The sequence below is a fragment of the Aythya marila genome (genome assembly GCF_965140915.1).
Source record: "Aythya marila genome assembly, chromosome: 13".
Taxonomy (NCBI): domain Eukaryota; kingdom Metazoa; phylum Chordata; class Aves; order Anseriformes; family Anatidae; genus Aythya; species Aythya marila.
Genome location: NC_139054.1, coordinates 15602899 through 15618139, shown reverse-complemented (window position 1 = coordinate 15618139; position 15241 = coordinate 15602899). Strand labels below are relative to the sequence as shown.

General features: G+C 54.4%; 1 protein-coding gene across 2 annotated transcripts in view; it reads right to left on the bottom strand.

Moving 5' to 3' along the window:
- The window catches only part of LOC309883091 (BTB/POZ domain-containing protein KCTD12-like), a 28437-nt gene extending 17149 nt beyond the window's left edge, over positions 1 to 11288 (bottom strand). The window contains exons 1-3 of one of the 2 annotated variants that reach the window (XM_082770817.1): positions 11261 to 11288; positions 11150 to 11225; positions 9116 to 10022 (exon numbers count right to left, since the gene is read on the bottom strand). In XM_082770817.1, the coding sequence (XP_082626943.1) occupies positions 9116 to 9998 (883 nt within the window). In that variant the 5' untranslated portion in view covers positions 9999 to 10022; positions 11150 to 11225; positions 11261 to 11288. The other variant, XM_082770816.1, reaches the window with a different exon arrangement.
- Between the last annotated feature and the right edge of the window lie 3953 nt (positions 11289 to 15241).

The following is a 15241-nucleotide window of genomic DNA, read 5'->3' as shown; positions in this document are numbered from 1 at the left end:
CTGCTGCGGGTGCTTGGGCTGGATGAGGAGACCTCGCTGTTCGACACAGCACCCACAGGCATGAAGCTCCGCGGTCCTGCACGCTGCCTTGTCTCCTTCAGCTGCAGACAAAGGCATCAATCGGGTCATTAACTCGAATTTCCCGACCTGTTTGGCTACCAGAAGGACCATCTATTATTATTAGGCAGGGAACCCTTGCAGACAGGTCACCCCAGCACCGCGTTATTTTATTCTGTGCAATCAGGCCTCCCATGGGAGAGCTTCCCTCTTTTGGTTTGGAGCCTGGTGTGTTTGTTTGTTTATTGCCCCCCTTCTGACACCGTGCCTCTGTTCTGCTGTGCCTTCCCTGGCCCATAACTGTTATAACCATACACATAACTATATAACCATAACCATTTTGTAGGGCGCTAGGTGGGAGCTGCAGCCTGTGTGGTAACCTGGTGCTCATCGTGGAGGTGCTGAGCACAGGGGGGAGCCTCAGGTACACCCCAAACAATATCCCCAGCCTCCTGAGGGGCATGGGGACCTCATGGGGGCATCTGCAAGGGGACCACAGCTCCAGGCTGGCTGTCCTGCCCACACCGGGTCTGTCACCCATACCAGGATCCCTTCCATCTCTTCGTGGCCAACGTGTGGCATGCTCATGGCTGATCTACCTCTCTCAGGACTTCATTAAAAGGTACACTGAGAAAGAGAGGCCCTGGGAAGGGGAGATTTCCACCCAAAATTCCTCTCTGCAGGAGGACGGTTGGTTGCTGACCCTACTGCTGACTCCTAAACCCCTCTGTCCAGGCAGTGCAGCCCAGGTCCAGTTGATGGTTCATCAGAAGCCCAAAGCATCTGATGGGCACCACTCACCCACCAGTGTTTTACCTCACCCCTACAGCCCACGTGTCTCTGGGGGCTCCTGCTGGAGTCCTTGTGGAGATGCCTACACCTCAAACATGCTGAAAGCTGCTGCGTTGGACACCAAGTGTCCCTCCAGACAGGCTCCTCCTCCTCCTGCACTGCCCACATCCCTGCTGCACCATCAAAGGACAACCAAAGGCACAGCCAGCTGTGGACTTCCATGCTTTGGCACCGCAGGACCTGCACGTGTTATACCACAGCTGGTCTTAGCCCCCCTCTGATGTTGTGTTTTTTTTTTTTTTTTTTTTTTTTTTTTTTTTTTTTCTAATTCAAGATCTTGCTAATTTTCTGAGAGTACACAGAGCTGCTGATCTTATCGCTGGTGGGTCGCGGTGACCACCGCCAGCCTGGAGCTGCAGGTGCACACAGGGAAGGCTCCTTGGCCATGGTTCACGTCAACACCCCTCCTCTAGTGACCCTGCAGTCCCTTCTTGGTGGCTTGTACCTAAAATCTTACTTTTTTTTTGGTGCTGAAGTGCTCCCTCCCACCTGGCTGTGGCACCCCGGGCACTCTAGTCCCTTTGTCCTGCATAGCCCTGGGGGGTAGGAAGTCCTGGGGAATAACTTCAGTGTAAATGGTTAATCTGGGGGAAATACTGTTTTCGGAAGGGTTTTTAATGATTAACTACAGAAAGAAAAGCAAAGTTTGTGGAATAGAAAGGTGGGTGGGTTTGAAGAAGGGAAGGGAAGGGAAGGGAAGGGAAGGGAAGGGAAGGGAAGGGAAGGGAAGGGAAGGGAAGGGAAGGGAAGGGAAGGGAAGGGAAGGGAAGGGAAGGGAAGGGAAGGGAAGGGAAGGGAAGGGAAGGGAAGGGAAGGGAAGGGAAGGGAAGGGAAGGGAAGGGAAGGGAAGATGGAGCTCCCCAGGAGTATCCATCACCATCTGACTGGGGTGACTTCTAGTGAATGTGAGAACAAGGAACGTTTCCTGACTCCTGCCAAGCCTCTGCCTGATACGAGCTGGGGCAGCCTGTCCTTCGTGTTCATGACACTGACGGATGGATGGCCTCAGCTCCTGCAGAGAGAGGGAGGAGAACTGCCTACGGCAAGGCTCCCGGGTGCCAAGAGCTCACCGCTCCTGGCAAACACACAGATATCCCATCACATGGAAAAATCTTTCCCTTCTGGAGCCTGCAAAAGCACGATGTGATGGAATGTGGAGTTAGCAACAGCATTAAAACCTGGGGGGAGGACGGGGGGAGCGCTTGGAGAACAACTCCGGAGATCCTGGTTCAATGAGCCCGGAGGTGTTTGACGCAAGGCAGCAAACGTTTATCACAGCCCCGATGTGCTTGGTACACGTTCAGCTTTCTGGCGTGCCGAGAAGCACTTTCCTGGCCCGTTTCACTCGTGTGACTTCTAGAAGACTGGGAACCTTTCCAAGCTGGGGCTCGGGGGCTTGGGTTCCCTGGGGTGAAATGAGAGTTAAAAGGCTGCAGCATGGCCTCTTGCTGATTTCTGTTCCTCTGGGGCTTTGTGTTAAATCCTCTCCCGGCATGCAAAGAACAATGATATTTTGGGAACGCCCATCGGGAAATGGTGGCCGCACCCTCGCTTGCTCTGCACTTGGAGTCCCTCCATCAGAGCGAACAGAGGCAAAATGAGACGTTTCCACTCACACAAGCAAGAAGCTGGAAAGGCAGCTGTGTTGTGCAGAAATTAAAAATAATAATAATAATAATGCAAGTTCCACGGAAAATAAAAGAAAAGCTACAAAAGTTGGGGTGGCTCCCCAATGGGCGAAGCGCCGGAGCTGTTGGATCGCACGGGAAGCGGTGGCTGCAGGAGCAGGGAGCAGAGCTGGGGGCAGGAGGGTTGCGAAACAGTTTCCTGTTGATTTCTCTCTTATTTTTTTCTCCCTTAACCACAGGCTCTACCTACTGAAGCAGAAACATGGGGGGAAACCCCGTCCCTGCTTCCCCCTCACCCCCATTCCTTCTCCCTCCAACCAGCTCCATGTCCCTGTCCCCACCACCCCTGCACTTTGTAGCCAAATACCTTCACAGCATTTAATCCCTTGAGTTGATTAAAACAGTATATTAACCAGAAGACCCAGGTGTAATGGGAATAATAGGGTGTCATTGCATGGACTTCACTAAATGAGCTGTAATCTGCTGCTCTGCTGCAGAAGGGAAGGATTGAGAGCGTTGCTCTTTATTTTTGGTTGAAAGCCTCAGCTCTGAGGAAGTGATCCCCAGCTGGGGTAAAGCACTGTAACACGGGGGAGTTCCTATTTATCTGGCAGGGACTGGGGGCTCTTCTAGCATGGAGCCAGCCCAAGGGAGCCAGGGATGGAGCCTGGTGGCACAGGGACATGCAAAGAGGCTCCTTGCCCCCAATGCTGTTCCCTCTGCCACGTGCCCCATGGATGAGTGAGGAACCATGGCCTTTTTCACCAGACCATGTCCCTTTGGGTGCTGAGGGGTAATGAAAACCATCAGCTCCTCTGGCTGCAAGTATCTGCTAATCTGGTACTGATAAACACTGTCTGTCTGGCCAACCCTGAAACACAAAACCGGACATTTTTTTTTTTTAAGTTTCCTTTATTTACTTTTTTTGGCCTTTGAGCCTTAAACTCTTATGCCTTTGTTTGGTTTTGAGTTCTGAGCCTTCCTTGTCACAGTAAAAAGCTCGGAACTGAAAACCAAACAAAGGCGAAAGCTGAGAGCCTAATAAAACTGCGGCTCCAAGCAAAGCCAGAGGGGCTTCGGCCATGGAGCAGCCGGTCACAGCCCTTCTGGCATCAGCTACGCCACCCCTTGCCTGTCCTGGCCCCAGAGCAGGTCAGAATTTTTGGTTTTATGGACCACACATCTCTTTTGCAGGTCCCTGCCTGGTTATCTTCTGCTAACAACACATCGAGCTGATGTCTGCTAGACTGCTACCTGCCTCAGAGTGTCCCCTTGGCTCAGGTGCCTTGCTGAGCTCAAGGGATTGCCCCCCACCCTCGGATCCTGAGGGCTGTTTGAGCTCTGATCTGGGGCAAACTCTTCTGGGATGAAGGAAAAGTGGGTGCAGGCAAGCTGCCACCTCAGGCAGAGAGGCAACGAATGCTCGAGAGCCTCCAAACCGCCCCTGAGCTAAGCTCAAAGCTCGTATCTTGTTTCAGTCGTGCATTGCTTTGCAGTTGTGAGGGAATCCAGGCACGTATGAAACACTCAGCTCGCAGCTCTGCAGCCCTAACTGCTTGATCAAAGGCAGCTGGACGGAGCTCATAGTGAGAAGAAGCCGATCAGTTGTCCAGGGGTAGGAAACTGCTGAGATTTGAGCTCGTAAGAACAGGTTCAAGTCTGGACCAGGACACTCCAGCCATCGGAGGATTTTCTGCTCTATCACCCAGATCGGATGGGTGAAGTCTGCCCTCCCACCTGGAGAGCAGTGGGTAGCCTCACTGCACTGACCTTGCCCCCTCTGCCCACCTCTTCTTCCTCTGAAGACCACCTCTCGTCTCATGCCCACGTAGGGCTCAGGGGTACCAGCTTTTCTCCCAGGTACCAGTCCCCACAGCCCCAGTGGGGGTCCTCGGAGCCACCTCTGTGGCTCAAAGCAAAAGCCTTGAGCACCTGAGCATCCTTGGTGTTTCAGCTCTGCTCAGGACCTCCTCTGCCTCCATGGGGACAACCCAACTCTGCTTGCTCCCCAGCTCCTGCATGGGCTCAGCAGGCTGCTTGTCCATGGAGCTCGTGGAGGGCAGGGAGCCCATAAAGTCTGTTTTCTTGCATGGTTTTGCTGCTTAAGGGTTGAGCTTACGATCTGGGTAGGAGAAGAGGAATTGAAAAGTCTGCTACATACCCAAACCTATTTTTCTCAGGCTGGTAGGCTCCTAAGACTTGAAACATTGCCAGGTTGGAGTCCAACTGGCCCACGCTGCTTAAAGGAAAGGGAAGGAGTATGCTGTGTGAGATCACTCAGACTTTTGTCGTTAAGAAATTAAGCTAAAGCCATCTGGGCATCTGTGGTAGGGAGCTGCTCTTCCCAGCCATGGTCCCTGGGGTGGGCTTTGGAGCATTCACCACCAGGCTCTCTGGGAGGGCACCAGGACGAGCTGTGTTGGCCTGGATGGGCTGTGCCAACCTCTCTCCTCTGCCCGTGGTGGCTTTGATATGGTTCCTCTCATCAGGCATCCCATGTGGGTGGCATCAACTTGGGAGAACGTGCCAAGGACCTCAGGTTGGAGAAGGAAGACGCAACGTGCTCCTCATCCCTGAGCTCTGACTGATGGTGGGAGAGGACCATGGCGAGGCCAAGTGCCAGCAATCAGAAGGATCTCATCATTCCTGCCTGCCAGCCCCGATCAGACATTGCGAGAGCTCCTAAATCAATGCTGGAAGGTTGGGCTTGTACTGCCCCTCTGGTACCACCAACCAGGCAGTTTGTGCCCCTGATTAGAATTGCAAGAGATGATTGAAAATTGATCAAAAATCAATTTCTGATGGCAAGTTTATCCTGCTGCCCTGGGCTGTCGGGGCCCTTGGGGTTAGGTTAAGGGTGGTGTTGGCACAGCAGACCCTGCAGCAGTGTCTCTAGCCTGGAAAAGGGTGAGGAGGGAGAGGGGGCACACAGCTGGCGTGCAGGGGTGGTGCTGTAGACTCAAATACGATTTAGATGAAATCTGATGTAGCCTGTTCGCAAGCACATCTCTCAGTCAGATGCTGTACAGCTCTCCCAGGGGAGCTGGGGTGATAACTCCCAGCCACCCGCCACCTAGAACTATGCAAAACGATATTTTTAACTGCAAGAGCCTTGCAAGAAAACCACCTGCGTGTCACAAAACCTAACCTGCTTCAGCTCAGGACGAGCTGCCAGCACAGGCTGAACAAGCCCCACTTGGCAAAATGCTTCTGCAGCTCCCTGTCAGCTGCCAGACCTGCTCACCCGTCCCAAAGCATCTCACGACTTCCAGCACACACAGACATTGCCTTGCCTGGTGGTCCCTCCAAAAACTTGTTTCATTAAACCCCTTCCTGCAGGGAAGCATGCAGGCTGCATTTTCCACATGCAGGTGGGGGATCGCCCTCTCTCCAGTAGCTTGTCTTGGTGGTGAATACCCATGCTGCTAAAGGCCACATATATATTACATATATATATGAATATATGCAATATATAATATATATATATATTATTTTTACTTAATTCACACTAGAAGAGGTTGGTTTCAGCCTCCAGCTACTGCAACCAGGTCCCTCTCTATCTTCCAGCACACAGAGCAGTCTCGTGCCTCCCCCAGGATGGGATTTTGAGGCTGTGCATGGAGTTTCTGTGTCTGACCTCTAGCCTCTCTAACCTTCTGCCCTCTCTTGAAGCAAGGACCCTACAGGGACCTGCTAGTCCTCGTTCCAGCCCCCAGCATTGCTCCTCTCCACCCATATTGCCTCCTGGCCAGGTGGGAAGAGCTCAGCTCCTGGGATAACCTGGCATTTCTGGCACCGAAGGGTTCCCTCAGAGAGGGGACAAAATGTTTTCAGATGTTCTCTCGGGGTGGTGGAAGAGACAGATGGGATTTGACTTCTGTTTTACAGGGAAGAATGCTCAGATCCTGTGTTTTTTTTTTGTCTGGAATGAGACGCCAGGCGAGCGGCAACCAGCAATTTGTGGGCAGGGTGCTTGCCGGAGAGTGCAGCCCCAGCCAGGGTTCCTGCTCTGTCTCGTTTGAATGAGGGGTCTTATTTTAGGATGGACGTTTTTTCTGGGGACCTCTAAATGAAAGGGTGAGTTACATTATCCCTCAGAGGGAAAGCAGGCTTTGAAAGCTCAGCCCCTGCTTTGAAAGCAGAGCCCTGGCTTTCTGGTGAGCTCAGCAGCCAGGGAGGCTTTGCGGCGAGGCCAGGCGCCTTCCCAGAGAGGATGCTCTCGCCCAGCGTAGTCCAAATTTCTCCACGAGGGACCTGATCCTGCACTGAGGCCACCTTGGGAGGCTGTGGGCTTCTTATGCTGTCCTAAAAGCCAACCCATCCCTGCAGGTGCCACCAAAGCCACCTGGCACTGTGCTGGGGCAGCTGGCTCCTCTGCAAACCCCAGACCTGCCGTGCACCATTTCTCTGCAAATCCTCTCCTAAGGAACAAATTAACCAGATCTGGCAGCAGCAAAAGCACACTTTTTCTATTATTGGATATACCCAAATATATTAAAAAAAAAAAAAAAAAAAGGAAGGAAGAAGAAGAAACAACCCCATATTTGCCAGAGCAGCCTTCCGCTACAGACTTCGATCTCAGCGACAGCATTTTTACACAAAGCACCAGTTTTCATGAAGGCGGGCAGACTCTCAAGTGATTCAAAACTAAACCTTTGTGCTCTGCTCGTGTTTCACTCGGGTTATCGAGTTGAGCAGACGAACACTGCCTCAACGCTGACTTTGCCATTTACGGTCTCGCCCTCAGGAAAAAAAAAAAAAAAAAAAAAAAAACACAAAACAACACACTTCATCCTGTGAGATCAATTTTTGGGTCCAGTTCCAGGGGGAAAAAAGCAAATATCACAACACTAGTGTTTCTCACAAGGCAGCAATTTCTTTTTTTCCCAGTCACTGCTAATTGCTAAAAAATCCTTACTTATAAACAAACAAAACACAGAGTGCTCCCCCCCTGCCTTTATGTAGAAGGATTTCATTCCACCCTTCACCCTCTCTGAAGAGCTCAAGTTCCCTTTCCTCTTTTGGTTGTCGTTTCCTCTTCAAAATGCTGTTGCAATGAGGAACAGGCCCTCACAAAAATACCATTTTTTCACCTTCCGCTTCATCAGGGCAGAGGGACTGCCTCGCTGCAAAGTTTTGGCTGTCCCCGTGTGCTGGAGGATGTCAGCCCTCCCACCTCCTCCGAGACCAGCTGCAAGCCGTCCTCCCAGCCAAACCCCCCAAAAAATACCTCTGTGGCTGGTCCCCAGCCTGTGGGGCGATGCTGAGGCTCCCCGGCTCTGAGCTTCACGTGGGGCTGCTTGAGAAGGGGATGGAGGAACGGGGCAGGGATGCTGAGAGCCTCGGCAAGGGACCAGCAGGCACAGGCAGCAGCTGGGGATGTCGGGGGAGGATTTGGGACTTGGCCACTTGCAGCAGCATCCCTGCAGGGATGGGCAGTGTGGTCCAGCAGGGATGGGAGAGAGGGCTCAAAGAGGAGGAAGAAAGGGGCAGAGAGGGGTGAGGCCAACTCAAGCAATGCCTCTGAGGGCACACAGCACGAGACCTGCGTCGCAGACGCACGCGGAGGCAAGTCAGTTTTGTTCCTTTATTACACATCGCCCAGGCATGGCAAAGCAGCAGCCAGCCCAGGCAGGCCGTGGAGAGCTGCGAGCGGAGAGACCTTCCGAGATGTTGTCCAAAGGGGCAACGATTTTAATGCTGGGCAAAGATTCCCTTCAGCCCACGAAGCCACAGCTGCAGCTGAGCCCAGTGGGTGCCCCTGGTGTGCTCCCACCCCATCCCTCCGCAGCCCGCGCCGCAGGAGAGGCGAAGGTGGTTGTTTTTTGGGCAGCCCTCCGAGGAGCTCGAGGGATGTGCAAGCATTTGACACCCTACAGTAAAAAGCCTTCCCCCCGCCTGCCCACCTCCCTCCACGTAGGCATGAACAGAGCATCTCTCAGCCCCTACCCACCCCCCCAAAAAAAAAAAAGTCCCCGAGGCATCCCAGGGCAGCAGCGACGCTTCGGACCAGAACTGCCGGCACAGGGTGCGCCTTCCTCTAACCCTCCCCAGCACTGACAGTCTAAAGGCTAAGCTGCTTACAGGGGCTAACGGCAATATATCCATGCTGTGAGGCTTCGCCCCCCCCTCCCCTCCACTCCCCACCTTTCTCCGTGTCCTTAAACCAACACTTGAGCTCCTTGGTTCGTCTGCAGCGCATCCCTGCATGGTGCAGGGAGCCGAGTTCAGCATCTATCACGAGCTCATCCGGCACAGTTCGGCGTGTCCCCCCCCCCCCTTCCCACCCCAAAAAAACCGCGCACGCAGCACTGTCCAAGTCCACGCATCCGGGGAGGGCTGGGAGCTACTGCAGAAGTCGGAGAGAGGGAAGGAGGTTTTGGTGGTCAGCAGCCGCTACGAGGAGCCGAACGGGTTCGATGTGGAGGAAGGAAGGGGGAAAAACCCAAGAATGAACTCAAAAAGGAGGCAGAGGGGGGACGCTGGGATTCGGGGGTCGGACGTCTACCTTCTAAAGGCAACGGGGGAGGAAAGGGAGAGTTGGTGTTTGGTGGGTGTTTATTTTTGGTGTCACTCACGATAGAAAACATATTCGGTGTAAGAGGTCCAGATCCTGTCATCTGTCTGGTCGTGGGCGAAGGCACAGGTGCCCGTGGAGTTGCAAGCCACCATGTGGAAGCCAGCATCAGCCAGTTTGTCAAAGGCTTGCTCCAGGAAGTTGAATTTGAGGTAGTACCTGGAGCTGTACCTCTCCGGGGGCCTGTCCGGGTCCCTGCTGTCGTTCAAGGTATCCCCAAAAACCTCCTTGGCCAGCGCCGTCTTGCCACAGACCATGATCCGCGCCACCCGGCGGAACTTGGCATCCGTCTGGCTGTCCCTGCCCAGCGTGTAGGAGCCCCGGTACCCGATGGTGATGAACCCAGCCCTGCGGGCATCGGGGCCGGCAGCACCCGTGCCGGTGATGACTGTGGCCCCGGGGCCACCGGCCGTGGCACTGGGGAGCGTGGAGCTGGCGGGGGCCAGGCTGCGTGCAGCGTCGGCGCTGGGGGAGAGCTCCTCGGGGTCGCTTTGGCACGGGTCGTCTCCCAGCGAGTTCTGCTTGCTGAGCTTAGGGGCCAGCATCTTCACCAGCTCCGGCAGCATGAAGTATTCGGCCTCCCGCTGCAGGCGGCTCCGCTCGGGGAAGTGGTCGGGCAGCACCAGCTGCTGGTCCCTCATGTAATCCAGGATGTAGCGGAAGAGGAATCCGTCCCGATCCACAAAGAACCGTCCCTTGCTGTCGCGGGCCAAGGAGTGGACGTTTTTCTGTGTGAACATCTCCCAGAGCAGCGAGCCCGGCACGCTGACCAAGGTGGGGTGGCGGGTGATGTAGACTTGTCCGCCCACGTTGAGTTCAATGATCTCGGGGAAAGGGAAGTCCTCGCTGGGTTTGGCACAGCCCGCGTTGTCCGCCAGGGCCATCGTGAGCTACCGCTGCCTTCCCACCTGCGAGAGAAAACATCCGTGCGCCCGCGTTAAGCTCGCCAGCGGGTCCTGAGCCAGCTCAACGCCCCTGCTCTATCAATGAGCAGTGCAGGATCCGGCCCCTGTCCCCCTGGGAGCCTGGAAATCAGCTCTCATCTCTGATCCCCAGCCCTCGGGATAAGCAGCACTGTCTAACACCACCTTTTTTCCACGCCACGCAAAGGGAAGGTCTGAGGACACCCTTCCTCTCCCCCGGTGCTCAGCCTCGGCTCTCCATCGAGTGCTTTTGAGGAGCAGGGGAGCGAGGCTGGGATGTCCTCTGGGGGAAGGCAAACGCTGGGCTGCTGGCAGAGCCTCGTGCGTTTCCCAAAGGCGAGCTGGTCCTTTGACATCTCCGGCCACCACAGATCAGCGCTTACATAAACCCGGCTCAGCAGATGGGTCCCGAGTCAGCCCATGCACTGTGCCAGGGATCTGGGGCCACGGAGGGAAGGGGGATCCCTGCGGGATCTCAGGGCTGCCCTGAAGCTCTGCCCTGCACGATGCTGGTGCAGCTCTGGGGTCAGTGCTCCCTGCAGGGATGGGTCCCCCAGCCAAAAATCAGCGGCGAGCCTTGCACCATCCCCATGTCCTGCCACGCGGCTTCGGGGGAGCAGCATAAAGGGAACCCGAAAGCAAACTGCAGGGAAATTGGAGGGCACGGACAAAACTCCACGGGCACTTTTGGGCAGGGAGAGCTGGGGCTGCATTTCGTGGCCGAGCATCTCCTTGTAGCTCGTAGCAGGGCGATTTTGGGTGGAAATCAGCTCTGAGCGAGGAGCAGCTCGGGCAGGGGAGAGCCTGCAAGGACGGGACAGGGATCAGCGAGGTTCTCCTGGCTCCCAGCACCCTAAATCCATCTTTAGCCCTCGGTCTTCTTTTCAGGGGCCGTGCACCCGCTGCGGCTGGAGCAGGGCCGGGACCGAGGAGCCCTTTGTCACGGCTGGGGGCTGCGGCAGGGAAGGAGGGAGGGGGCACAAAACACCCCCGGCAGGGAGAGAGGACGGGATGGGAGGGCCCGGAAAAAAATAATAATAACAAATAAAAAATAATTAAAAAAAAATAATAAAACGCGGATACCGATCCTGCTTCCCCGCCGCCCCCGTTACCTCCGCTGGGTGCTGGGCAGCTGCGAGCCCGGTGCTGTGCCGTGCCGTGCCGTGCCGTGCCGTGCCGTGCCGTGCCGTGCCGTGCCGTGCCGTGCCGTGCCGTGCCGTGCCCGGTGCCGTGCCGTTCCGTGCCGTGCTCCGCTCTGCACTCCCAGCCCTGGCCCCGCCGTTTTATGGCCGGGGATGCGCCGAGCGCCTTCCCCCGGCCGGCCCCGGCCCGCCCTCGCTCCCCGCCTCCCCCCTCTGCCCCCCCCCGGACCCCCGTTCCCGTCCCCAGGTGCGGAGGGTGGGAGCCCTGCTTCGTCCCCCTCCCCGTCCTGCAAAGCCCCGAGGACAGAATCCGTCTCTTTGCTGGGAAGCCCGGATTTCTGTAAAGACGAGAAGAAATGGTAGTGGGCAGCGACGCTGCAGTCTCTGCCCGTTTCCTAAAAGTTTTTGGAAGCGGCTTAAAAAATCTGTCTGCGACAGAGCTTCCGACCCTCTTTATCTGGGAGTTTATGGACGTTGAGTTTTGTAAGGGTGGATGGTGGAATTTCTACTCCACCTGACGATCAGACCCTGAACATAATGCTGCCCCACACTGAAAAAAAAAATAAATGAAAAAAATGAAAAAAAAAAAGGAGAAAAAGGGACTTTTTAACACTGTAACCTTTTTTTACCTTGAAATTTTAGGGTGATGGAGGTGCTGGGCTCAACAGGGATTTGAGCATCCGCTCTGAAAATGGGCTGCGGGCAAGTTTGGGTCAGGGTGAGACCCGGTGTATTTCTGTCTTGCTTTTCTGGAGGCCTGATCCTACATGGCTGCAGCTTCATTGAACGTTTCCCAGACAAGTTTTAGGTCTGCTGGGCTGCAACTCTTTGTCTCCAGAAGATGCAGTGACCCCATCCCTATTCCAGGTGAACGGCTCAGTGCTTGAGGCCATCCTCCCTCTCACCCACCTGGCCCATTACGGACTTGCAGAAAAGCAAAAGACACAAAAAAAACCTCTCTGTACCAATCTCTGTGCTTCTCCCTTGCCAAAATCTTGGTGGCAGGGTCTCAAAACCTTCCCTGACACCAGCTGTGGAGCTTTGGGACCTGGGCAGATGTGAGCAGCTCTGCGATGCGTTACGACCCAGCAGGGCAGCAAGGACAAAGGCTCTGAGCTGTGTGGAAAGGGGGTCACTCTGGTGGGTGCATTAACCTTTATTTGCTGGAAATACTTAAATTAAGCTTCTCCTCCGCCCTCTTCCCTCTTTTCCCCAGGTTGGTCAGAAAGGGGCCTTTTGGAGAATCGACAGTGCTCCGCCAAACTGAGCTGAAATCACCCCAAAAATCCAAAATGCGGGGAGAGCAGAGGCAGAGGCACGCTGCCTCACACACAGCACACAGGCGTGCCTGGATCTGGATCCTATTAATCTTGTTTCCTTAGGAAACGAACCTAAAAATAACCTGAATTTGATAGTGCTGTCAGAAGGCTACAGGAGCAAGGCTGCCCTGGGGGACTGAGCTGGAGGCTCCTCGCAGAAAATACTCCTGGCAGGGTGGCAGTGCGGGTGCTGAGGTCTTGGGAAGCCCCAGAGGAGCCGTACTTGGCTCCAGCAGCTCAGTTGCATGGCTCCAGCCTTGCAGCAAGCTCATCAAGGTGTGAATTTACCTGGTGTCTGTGCCAATATAGCCTGGAGGAGTTCAGGCCTCCTCCAGACACCCCTTGGACCAGAGGGGTCCGTCTCTCAGACTCATTTTGCCTTCAGCAACCTTCCCGACCACGTGCTTTAGTGCACCATCCTCCACATTGCCAAGACCTGGGTTGGTGCAAAGGTTTCCATGAGATGACATGGAAATCACCCAGTCCACTGCTGGCACGGCTTGAGCAACCTGAAGCAGGATCTGAGGAGGAATGGAGGACAGCTGGGGCCGTGGAGACAACAAGGGGGGCTGGAAGCTCAGAAGTTGCCAAGAGGTTTCTTGACCCATTCTTTAACGAGTTCTTCCGAAAATGAAGGGAACAAGAACTCGGTTCCTCCTCTGGATTCTTGAGGACTTTTATCAACCACAACAGTGCAGCATGATTCATCCGCATCCCAGGAGAAGGGAGGAATGGGCTTAATTTGTGTTTGTTTGCATCCACTCTGCTATTTACTGAGAATGTGGTCTGGTGATTGCAAGGAAGGCACTGGCGTAGCTTTCTGGCTGCTATTTCCAGCTCTTCGTGTTTTCTGAGCTTGGGCACAGTTCGCTTCGCCTTGCAGTGACCTCCTCATCTGCAGGCTGGGGGGTCCTGCCCCCTGCAGCCACCCCCAGCATTGCTAAAATCCCATTGTGCTGCTCCAAAACCCTTTGAAAGGTCTTTAAATGTGTATTTTAAGGGCCGAAAGGACTATAAAAATAAGGCATGCGTTTTTCCATTCCATGATATTTTTGTCAGCTAGGAAGGCCAAAGTAATAAAAAAAAAATAATCAGTTATGCGCCCTGCTCTGGTGATGATCTCGTGATACATCACGTTGCGGGGATGCTGTCAGAGGACTGACGTTGCTACATCTGCTCAATCAGTTTCTTATCTGGAGATAACAGGGGGAAAACGCCAGCTGAGGAAGGAATATTTATGAGAGGAAAAATCCCGTATTTCCTGGAGGTCAGAAGTGTCCAGCTGATTGCACAGAGGGATTTGGGTTCTGCTGGGTCTCTGCTGGAATTCACGAACCAGGGCAGAGCACAGGGATCTTCTTCTCTCTTCTTCCTCCGTGCAGCTCTTCTTTCAGCTTTCCTCTTGTTTTTCCCACTCCACGGGCTAATTAAATCCCACCGTGGGGTTTCCAAGTGTCAGTGAGAATACCGGAGGGTCGCGGGCGGTCTCATCCCTGGGTTGCTCCCCTTGTGCAGGCAGGAGGATGCAGCACCCACCCAGCCCCCAGGTGCCCAGAAATCAGCAGCATGCCCCCAGCATCCCGGGGACAGCCTCAGCTCCTCGCCTTCAGCTACTGCCAGCTTCTATAAAAAGTGCTTAATCTGCTTCTGCTGGGAGCTCGGGTGGCTTTGCAGCTCTGGGAACAGAGGGTGAGCGTCCGCCTGTCTCTGGCCCCGGCTGTCGCCGTCCCATTTGCTGTGTCTGTGAGACTTCAGGCTGGCATTTCAATAATTTACTTACACATCTTACCTTCCCCATTTTTAGCCGTGTCTGCCAACTTGTGCTACAGTCGTTGTGTCCTTTCTGTGACAGATAGGTTTGGACAAGGAAGGAAAAAGGTTGAGCTTAATGGTGCGCTTTAATTGGCTTTTCATTATGGAAGCTCGGATGTCTCTGCAGCAAAGTGCAGTTAGAAATCAGTAACAGATGGGGACCAGGCTGCCAGCTCCTCCCGAAATGTGGGAGTTGCTGAGGTTCAGGGTTTTGGTTTGGTGTCATCACCACGGGAGGGTTTTCTACGATTGTCTCTGGCAAGGAAGACACAAACCAGCATCACCACCAGTGACTCCAGGACGATGGAAATACGTCGCGGGAGCTCCTTTCCCATCCTGGTGCAGTTTTTGTTAGCGGTAACACGCACAGACACTGATCTCATTTCACCATCTGGAGTCAGGGACTGGACGGACACCTTGAAAGTGCTCATCCCTAAAGCAGGGATGCCTCACGCCACCTTTTCTCCATGACCTCTTTCAAGCTGGCAAATTCAAATCGTGACGTTGGACCACAGCCCTCCCTAAATTTTCGGCAAGTGCTGTCCGAGCTTGTTCCACGGGGAAGGATGCTGAAGCGGGCTCGGGAGTATTTCACCACATTTTTGGTTTTAAGGAATTGTTGCCCAGGGGAAGAGGGTTCAGGTGTTTCTCTGCCTTGCCCTCCCTGAGGTTGTTCAGGAGGATTTTCTCCCCCAAATTCTCCAGCCCAACCCCTGCCAGCTCTGTCTTTTGCTCAAGCAGCGACCGTGGCCTTTGCCTTATGGCAGCATCACTCCCATGTAGGCACTCAGGTGCTCTGCAAAAACAAACATCCCATCCGCTGTGTTTCTAGGATGCGGATCACTCAGTGAGCTGGAAACAGCCCGTGCTATAAAACTTCCCACGTACGCTCAGATTTTCACGCACCGAGGATGTTTTTAGGTGTTACCCA